At 40.8% G+C, this 9,084-nt stretch overlaps 1 protein-coding gene across 1 annotated transcript in view; it reads right to left on the reverse strand.

Moving 5' to 3' along the window:
• The window catches only part of LOC144090236 (fibroblast growth factor receptor-like 1), a 42,700-nt gene extending 35,446 nt beyond the window's left edge, over positions 1-7,254 (reverse strand). Inside the window, exons 1-2 of the mRNA XM_077621605.1 lie at positions 6,970-7,254; positions 6,293-6,388 (exon numbers count right to left, since the gene is read on the reverse strand). Coding sequence (XP_077477731.1) covers positions 6,293-6,377 — 85 coding nt within the window. The 5' untranslated portion in view covers positions 6,378-6,388; positions 6,970-7,254. The remainder of the gene's footprint in view (positions 1-6,292; positions 6,389-6,969) is intronic.
• Positions 7,255-9,084: the final 1,830 nt, after the last annotated feature.

Raw genomic sequence — 9,084 nt, forward strand, 5'->3', positions numbered from 1 at the left:
CAACAAAATTGCGTTGCAGTTATTTCACAAATTGTACCGATAGCAGAAAAACTAAAGGAAAATGTTGGGGTTTAAAATGTTACCTCGAGATACGAGCTTAATGCGTTCCGGGACTGAGCTCGTATGTCGATTTACTCGTAACTCAAATGAACGTTTCCCGTAGAAATGAACTAAAAACAAATTAATTCGTTCCAACCCTCTGAAAAAAAAACAACAACTTGATATTGGATTGGAAAAACATTTATATTTGTTCTAATTCGCCATCTATTAACAAAGTAACAAATAACTATTGGTTTAATAGTACTAAAATGTGTTTAATATTACTAAAATTAGACGGATTTCGCGGAGCGGAGATAGAGAGTGGAGGGGGGGTCTTTTTGCACGGCAACACGCTCGTAACATAACAAACAAATTTAAATGAACTTGGATTACAATGCAGACACACTCAAAAATACATTTAATCTAACCTTACACTAAACTTAATTCTAATTTAGTTTTACATTTTTTATACCTTTCTTCTCCTGGCTTGGCTCTATTTGCCCCGCCTCCACCCTGACTTTCAGATGCAACCTATCGAGGGTTGTTTGCTTTTGGATTCCCTTCAAAATATTCCAAAAATGATGCACACAAATGTCCTCACAATAGGATAACGCACGACCACTTGCCAACGAGTAGTATATACGCCATTCGCACTGACTAATGGGAAAAAAACACTGAAAAAATGCAATGCTCCGCCCCGTGCTCGTAGAGACAATACACGAGGGAGTTGCGACCAGAAAGACAGTGCCCATGATGTTCTTATGAGCAGACTCTCCCGTCCGCTGTCTGCTCGTATATCAAAATTTATCTCGTATCTCAAGATAAATATCTGCCCGAAATTTTACTCGTATCTCAAATTGCTCGTATGTCGGGGGACTCATATGTCGAGGTACCACTGTACTTTGTATGGGAAACAATCGCACCAGGGGATTTAAAATAAAAAAAATAAAAAAACACGGCCTTACACACAGTTCTGTCGTCCACTAAACCAGGCAGACGTAAAAAAAACACTGAAATAGCTGAAAGTGGCTAAACAAGGTTAGCATCTGAATGGTGATTACATGACACGTTGATTGTAGGAGGTTAACCGGAGCGTTTCAACCAACGCGAGGAGTGTGTGTGTGTGGTCTGAAAGCATCCTGATTCCAAGGAAACTAATGATCTCTGCACACACCCTTTCCACTCCCCAAAATACAAACTTGTCAGCATTAGCATACAGCTGACAGAGATGAACGCACAAAGTGGACAATGGCTTGTTAAAACTCCACATGAATGCTAATTGGAGTGGCCATTTAAATCAGTCAATGAGTGAGTGTTGCAAACAGGGATTATATGACCCCGCTTGAGTAAACACCGAATGACCTCCATTATGACTACTTATCACAGCTACAGCCCTTTCCTTTCTTTCCTTGCTTGGGGTGAAGTCTGACACATTCCTCCCCCCTGCCAACTGCCAGCATCAGCGCCGATAGACGGGGATTGTTTTCATGGTGACCTGCACGAAAAACTAGCGTTTTATCACACCTCTAAGGGAGAAAAAAAGCCAATGAGTTAACCACGACCCTTAAAATTCCCCCAATCCAACAGGAAATCACCTAAAAATGCCCCAAAATCATCAGAAAAGCAACCAACGAACAGACTTCCAGATTTTTTTGCAGACTACTACTCCGCTCAATAAAACATGCTCCCCCCAATCAGATATCATAACAGTCTCGCTCCAATGTTGTTAGTTCTTTCCGCGCATACCTAAATGGCGGCGCCTGGACTGCGCCGAGCGCTCGATCCAAGTCTAGGAGTGTTTAAAATTAATCCGTCTCGTCCAAGGTGGGGGACGGCCATATCATAATCCAGCCATTGTTTGGCGCAAATGGAGCGCCGCTGGGTAAATAGGAGCTAAACTGAGGCGAGAAAGATTGAAGGTGGGTGAGTAAAGGTCAGTTCATGCCTTGTTTTAACAACAGCACATTAAGTTAACCTACTTCCTCCTGCTTTACAGCAGCAATAAAGCGGAGGAAATGCAGTACTAACTGTCTGCTTTGTGCGATGATGCATCAGTCCTACAGATGGAGCCGAAGCAGAAAATGAACCATGTTTGGCTTCCTGGACCTCTAAGTGGAATATTCAAACACTATACACAAGGCGAGCCATTCTTTCTTTCCCCGCATACCACCCAAGAGTACCCCGTAATTTCACTTTAAAGCTTACAATTCTGAAGATATTCCGAACTACAAGGACGCTAGGGAAATGAGTTACTTTTCGATCGTGCTTCATTATGTGTAAAGGAAATGGAAAACTGGGGATGTTGCCAAATGGCCTTGTGATTTTAACAGCCATTGGCGCACCGCGCATCACAATACCGCCTTGTTATGAGAGCGTGACGTAACGGTGCTGTAAAATGTATATTTTCCGCTAGGGTTTCGGAGTGTGCGCTAAGTTTGTCCAGATGGCTGCCAAGGTAGAGCGAACGTGTGTACAGAGTCCACGTGAGGTATTTGCTTGTTGCTCATTAAAATGCAAAGAAACAATGAATGCAGTGTGTTGGTCAGTGAAGACACATTTTCATTGATCCAGAACATGTGCAGATCTTCAGTAGAGAAGTTAATTTTTCCATTTAAGTGTACCGATAAACCCCTAGTGGCAATACAAGTGGGAACCTCGGGGTATATGATACGATGTGATTTGCAGTATAATGCTAACGATAACGAGTATCTCACAATACGGTGAAACGATACTTATTGGGGTGAGGGAAATCATTCTACAATTAGAGCTGGGCGATATGACAAAAATTATTACGATAAAAAAAAAATATCAGTCAATAACTGTCACATCTTTTTTGTTCCAAATTTGAAACTTCAAACTTCTATGAATAAGTAAATAAATTACTTTCCTCCTTATTCAAATATGAAGGCAACTATGTTACCTTCATTTATAAGAATAGAGAATATGAAATATGATGGTTTTAAAAAGTCTTTTTGTTGTTCTTTTGCGCATCTCCCTCCTTACACTATGAAAAGTAAAGAATAAAACCTGCAGAAATTTTGACATGCGTCTTTATTTTTATGAATTTGCCTTCAAACCAAAAGTTGCTCTGCAATATGAAATAAATCAAATAATCAACTTGGTCTGTAACTAGTCTTCACTGCGCAACAGCGCCCCCGTTCTCTGTGGTGGCCGGGTGGTGTAATAGCATTTTAAAATGATGTAATTTTTATCGAAAGTTTTTAATATTATAGTTGACAAAAATTATTTCCCGATAATTAGCATTATCGTTTTATCGCCCAGCTCTAGCTACAATACAACTTTTCATTCTTCTTCCAATGTGAAATGAAATAAGTTCATCGGTAGTAGATGTCCAATCAGTTTGAAGTGGAAAGGATGGCAGCGAATGAAGAAATGTTGGACATCCATGCTCATCAACGGCAAAAAATGAGTACATTTTGGGGTGTTTCAGCTCATTTCCATGTAATTTGGAGTCATTTCCTTTTTATTTTGGGACATTCCCGCGACATTCTCTCATTTAAAGATGCATTGAGAGCACTCATTTTCATTTTTTAACATGGTTCAGAGGACAAGGACGAGAATTCTCTTTGCCTCAACATTGATGAATCGACTTCCCACATTCATCCCAAGTTTAAAGCCGTTATGAGATGTATTCGCTACGCTATTCCTGGAACTCCGGCTGCCTTGCTTTCTTCAAATGCTAAAGCACTGCAGTGGAAAAGAGGGGACAGAACATTTCCAGCAGTCTCTGAGTCTGTCACCGCATTAGAGACTGTGCTGGGACATATCACTGGGCACCTCCGGCAGCTGCTGGGGGTGTTTCGGGCACTGGGGTGGAGGAAGTGCTGGAGAAAGGGAGGGGGGGGTTCTCGCTTGGCCAGGCGTAAAGTCTTTCCAGTGTGGAGAGAGTGGGATGGGCGGTAGTGGGGGGTTCCATATGTTAGTGTGCCACAAGGACAGGGGGTGCGTGGGATCAGATGTCACCTGATGACTGACAGCAACAGGCTTAAAATGCTTTCGCTCAAACTCGCTGCCTATTCCTCCTTGACTGTATTGTTGAGCTAACAGCGGGAAAGCGACACGAGCGTCGTAGTTTTACTGTTTCCGCGCTAAAGTCAAAGGAGGTGGGGGGAGATGGGGGGGGGGGGGGGGTTGAATCTCTGGCCTTGATCGTTTCATTGACATTTGTCGCGAACGTCATCGTGCGTTGTTAATCTTTACAGGAGCCATTTTTACGGCCTCTCTGAAAAAGTGGGTTTGGATCGGCGCCGCAGCCTGTCTCTCGCACGCTGTCAGAGTTGGACCGCAACACGCGGCGCAGCGGGAATGTGTATTTGGTCTGATCGTTGAGGATCATCCAGCCGAATCTGCGGACGGCATACCGTATTTTCTGGTACTCGGTCGTTTGGTCGCCGGTCTTTTGGTCGCCCGTAAGGTTATTGATAATTACCATTTAAATCGTTGCTCAAATTCCCTAAATACAAACTGCAAATTATTATTTAGTGATACTTAATGCCCCATTAATTATTTGGCTAAAGAAAAGCTCCAAATTTCCCGGACTTTTATTGTTTTTTGTTGGAGAACTTGTTAAGACCCTGACTCATGTACATACACACACACGTCCGCTCAGTGAAACTGCTCAGGGCCATTGTTGGCTTTTATTGATGCGTAGACCGTGTTGTTTTACCTTGTTTTGTCGCTGGTCTTTTGGTCGCCCGTTGTTTGGGTCCGGGCGACCAAAAGACCGGCGACCAAAAGACCGGCGACCAAACGACCGCACACGGTATTTTCTCGCATATTAGCCGCATCCGCGTATAAGCCTCACCCTTGAAATTGTCTTAAAATCGTTGAATTGTATACGTTTTCTCGTATAAGATGCCCCCTTATTCACAATTTTCACCTCCATATTCATGGTTTTGATACAGAGTGTGCAAATGTGTTACCTTGAAGGGAAAATCTTCGGAAAAATAATCGAACGTGGTATTTCTGAGATACTATATAAATCGGTTGCTGGATTACACATTAATAAAGGGTGTTGCCTGCACGTGGACGAATTAAAAAAGGAAGTCACGTGAGCAGTACAACTAGGAAGTCTGTCCGTAGAAGTCTAGTTTGTCATCCCTAGGTAAGATGGCGGCACCCTGAGCGAGCAATGGCAGGCACAGGTAAGTGAGTTTTTTCACGTTTTATGCTAGATGTTTTTTCTTCTTCTTGAATTTCATTCAGACGTCAAAATAAATTTTGTTTAGCATTTTATCTGTTTATCCTTTCTCTATTTTGAAATAAATGACCCGTAACGGGTTATGGCGTTTTGTGCATGTCAATTCTAATTTGTGCCATACCCTTGATTCAGTCATGATTTTTTTTTGCGACAAATACGGCATATATGCAAGAAAATATGGTATCGGTCGACGCTTTAAAGGGGAAATGAAGAGGAAGTGGCTTTATTTGACGTCAGACATCCATCTGTAAACACATAAAATGGCCCCTAATCTTATTTAGCCTTCACTACTTGTTTACTCTTAGTGTAGTCGCGCTATGTGCGCGGGCGCCACACTGTGAATGAGGCATTGTCTCCGCACCGGGAGATCTAATCCGTTCCCCAACTCTTCTAAACGGACCACTTTCCTGCATCCCTGATTGCCGCATGCAGGTATTGTACCTATCAGACACCCCTCTGGGGTTTATTTTTCCAGCGCCTGGTCCTCCTCAAGGGGGGTTGATATGTCTGGCTTTCAGTTGCCACTCATTCCAGCCTCGTTTTCTTACCGGCCTTTGACCGGAGGGCCTCGGATCGTGTCAATCACAGTACGTGCATCCAGGCGTAATAGTAAACGCCGCATGTTGTCTTTAGAAAGAAGCGGACTGACCCTGGCACGGAAAACTGTGAATTGTGGGCCGTTTCTCAGCCAGTTGGCCGGCCGCGAGAGAGCTGGACTCTCTACACAGACTTGTGTTCTTTCACCCTGGGAAGCTGATGGATGATGTTTGTTTGGTTTAGCTCTGGAGAATGTGCGTGCACACACGCAGACGTTGGAGTAAAAAGCAAGTTTGCCCTTCTCTCATTCCTCAGCCCGTGTTGATTTTGGGCTCTTTTTAGGCGTTTTTTTTTTAAACTTACTTTTCCGTCTCTTACTTCTCTGTGTGAAAACATTAACTGAGAGTTTTTCCTCCCGGGCTCGAGTCGGAAAGAGCCACGAACGCGGGAGTTCCAGCCTCGCATTCAACCGTAGACAGTTGACGTTCAACTCACCTCGTGCACAGTGGACCAGTGAGACAGCCTCTATGATGAACAGCACAATCTTCAGTATGGCCATAGAGTCCAAAAAAACCTTCATATTCTCTCAAACTGAAAGACACATGGATGCAATGTGACTTTGTAACTGGTAAATATTAGTAGCAGTGAAAATGGGTGTTCTGATTGGTCATTTACAAAGAGCCGATCAGGTGTTATTTTTAAAAAAATGCATATTGTTAATTAAAATACCACAGCAGCGCACATTATAGTAGCAGGGAGGAAAAAATGTTATTCCAGAGATGCCATGTGGAAATTTAACTTATTTTTAAAAAACTTTTTCCTTGAGTTTGTTCGTGTTGTGCTGTAGATTATGTGTGACGAATATTAAGGCAAATTTAGTCCAAGAAAATGTCAAAACTTTTTGAAATAAATGAAGCATCATCATCATCAATCTTATAAATATTTTTTTTTTAGTTTTTTGCCCTTGGTTAAACTAAAAAACAGGAATCTGTTATTTGTAGTGAGAAACGCCTCTTTTTAAACGTGATTAGAACGTGGTCAAACATTTTCCACAATGAAATTTCAGTGATGATACGGACACATCTTAGCAAAAAGTCGTGCATTAACAATCTAAATTTTAGCAGAACAACACATAACATAGGTCACAATAAATAAAAATGTTGCTGACAAACCTGAATGCTGACTCCAAGAAGTCAAGCTCGTACCAGCCTGCTGCCAATTTTAGCTAAAGTCCGAGTAGAGTCCATGAATTAAAAGTGACATTTCGGGTACTTTTTGAAAACCTATGTTTGGAGTAAATCTTGTCGTCGACATAAAACAACTTGGAGGAGAGCAAAACGGGGGTTCAGTCACCCCCAAAAAGCCCCCCTGCCTCCCGTATGCTAATTTGGAAAAACGGTCCAGCGTGCCTCCCTCTTTGCTTTTACCCAACAAGTGACTGACTGGAGACTCGTGCCGTGCGCGAGAACGCCAAGCGTGTGCACGCGGAGACTTCTGACCAATCAGAGGCCGCGTATCTCTTAACCCTTCCATAGCCACAACTACGTAAAGTAGATGTAAAAGGAGCAACATGCAAGACTGCTGTCCAATAGTAGTATATTACAGGGGTAGTACCTCTACTTACAAAATTAATTGGTTCCCATTTTTCGTAAATAGAGCAGTATTTTATTTGTAAATTGTCTAATTCTTTCCACGGTCCTCAAAAAATAAGAAAAAACCTTCAAAGTAAACCCTTTAAAAATTATTCATTTTCTGTACCGCTTATCCTCACAAGGGTCACAGGGGGTGATGGAGTCTATCCCAGCTGATTTCGGGCAACGGGTGGGGGACACTCTGGCAGCTAACCATTCACACTCATACTCATACCTAGGGGCAATTTAGAACAGGGGTGGGCAATTTAGAGGATATGTGTCAAAGTGGCGGCTCGGGGGCCAAATCTGGCCCACCGCATCATTTTGTGTGGCCCGGGAAAGTAAATCCTGAGTGCCGACTTTCTGTTTTAGGATCCAATTAAAATGAAGAGTATAGATGTATATGAAATTTCCTGATTTTCCCCCTTTTAAATCAATAATTGTAATATTTTTATCATTTTTTCTGTGTTTTTAGTTCAAAAATCATTTTGTAAAATCTAAAAATATATTTAAAAAAAGCTAAAATAAACATTGTTTTAGATCTGAATATTCAGGGATTTTAATCCAGTTCTTTTAAACCATTTATATATAACAAAATATATAAATATTATATCTAAAATGGTCCGGCCCACGTGAAATCAAGTTGACGTTAAAGGGGCCCGCGAACCAACCCAAATCTGACACCCTTTATTTAGTGTTCAACCGGACTACCCGGATAAAACCCACGCAAGCCTGGGGAGAACATGGAAACCATCCAGGGATCAAACTCCAGAACTACGAGGCTGACACGCTGCCTCTATATATTGCATACCAAAAATTAAGTGATTATATACCACAAGGTTAAGTTGGTCCAGAAATACAAACAATAATAATAATTGTAGTACAAATGCTACATTTTACTTCATTAAAGCTTAGCCCTTTATAGAACAAGTAATTACTCTTACTAATTGAAAAAAAACTTACAAAACATACAGGGACATCACATTTTGGGTCATATAGGCCTAAATATTCAGTATCACACGGGTGGTGCGAGACATCCAATCCAATTTGATGGGTAGGACTTCTAGGGCCGTCAATGGTACAGAAAGGAGAGCAATCACAACCAGTATTTATTCATTCTCTCTACCGGTTATCCTCACAAAGGTCTAAAATAGAGTGAATTATTATGAGTTTGCTTAAATCATCATAATACGTCTATTTTTCAAAACTTATCTTTGAATGGATAGATATTTTTTTGTTAAATAAATGTTTACTATTTTATTGTCAATACAACAATTCTTATTTGCATAATGGTTCATTAAAAGTAAATAAAGCAAAAATACAATTTATACTTTAGTTTTATATAACTTTTTCTTTATTTTATTTTTTAACTTTTATTTTATTAGGGGGTTAATTATGGTCAACATGGTCAATTTAAATTGATATGTCAATGAAGCAAATCAAAATAATTAAAACACAAAACCAATCAACATTATTTTTTACTGGTAGATTTAAGAAAAGTGGTTTTAATTCCCCTTTTTTAAGTTGCAGAATAAAAATGGTCAGTCTGCATTTTATGGAGTTACGTGGAATAAAAAAAAAATATTGTGCTAAATCTGTGCATATTGTCCTAAATCATCTGTAATGACTCGAAACCAAAATTTCGGTTCATTATCA

The sequence above is a fragment of the Stigmatopora argus genome, chromosome 15 (genome assembly GCF_051989625.1).
Source record: "Stigmatopora argus isolate UIUO_Sarg chromosome 15, RoL_Sarg_1.0, whole genome shotgun sequence".
NCBI lineage: Eukaryota > Metazoa > Chordata > Actinopteri > Syngnathiformes > Syngnathidae > Stigmatopora > Stigmatopora argus.